Source organism: Penaeus monodon, chromosome 24, assembly GCF_015228065.2.
Source record: "Penaeus monodon isolate SGIC_2016 chromosome 24, NSTDA_Pmon_1, whole genome shotgun sequence".
Lineage (NCBI taxonomy): Eukaryota > Metazoa > Arthropoda > Malacostraca > Decapoda > Penaeidae > Penaeus > Penaeus monodon.
The window spans coordinates 36,501,045-36,501,538 of record NC_051409.1 but is presented as its reverse complement, the minus strand read 5'-3'; the positions used below and the strand labels follow the sequence as shown (position 1 = coordinate 36,501,538).

At 60.1% G+C, this 494-nt stretch overlaps 1 protein-coding gene across 1 annotated transcript in view; it reads right to left on the bottom strand.

Moving 5' to 3' along the window:
* LOC119588763 overlaps positions 1-494 on the bottom strand; it is a 4,272-nt gene continuing 3,778 nt past the window's right edge. Inside the window, exon 2 of the mRNA XM_037937402.1 lies at positions 1-391. Coding sequence (XP_037793330.1) covers positions 86-391 — 306 coding nt within the window. The 3' untranslated portion in view covers positions 1-85. The remainder of the gene's footprint in view (positions 392-494) is intronic.

The following is a 494-nucleotide window of genomic DNA, read 5'->3' as shown; positions in this document are numbered from 1 at the left end:
GCTTCTTCTGCATCTCATGGCAGTCGCCTGGACCCTGCGTTTCCTTAACACGTTTTTGGTGACACGGTGATTCTCGAGTAGCCTCTCAGGAGCACCTGCATGTCTGCCTGACCTTCCCCCGGGCGAGCGACATGTTAACCGGCGCCTCCGCCCCCTCCAGTGTCAACAACACGTCCGAATCCGCTGACGAAAGGAGGCCCGTGTAAGCCAAGACGATCACGGCCAAGAGAGGGATGAGGCCGTAGCCGACGGGGAGGTTGCCGTAGATCCTTGCCTCGGGGGGGGCCTCCTGCAGCACCGCCTGGAGGGTTCGCAGGGCCTCGTATCTGCCTGGTTCGCCGCCGCGGGCTTCTCGCGCCTTAGCTCGGGCGAGGCGGCTCAGGCTTTCGCCCTGGGGGAAAGGGGCTCATATAAGGCGATGAATAAAGCTGGATGTCTACCTGCTTACTATCACTGACATGAAGGAAACCTCTGAAGATTTTGGCACGTGAATC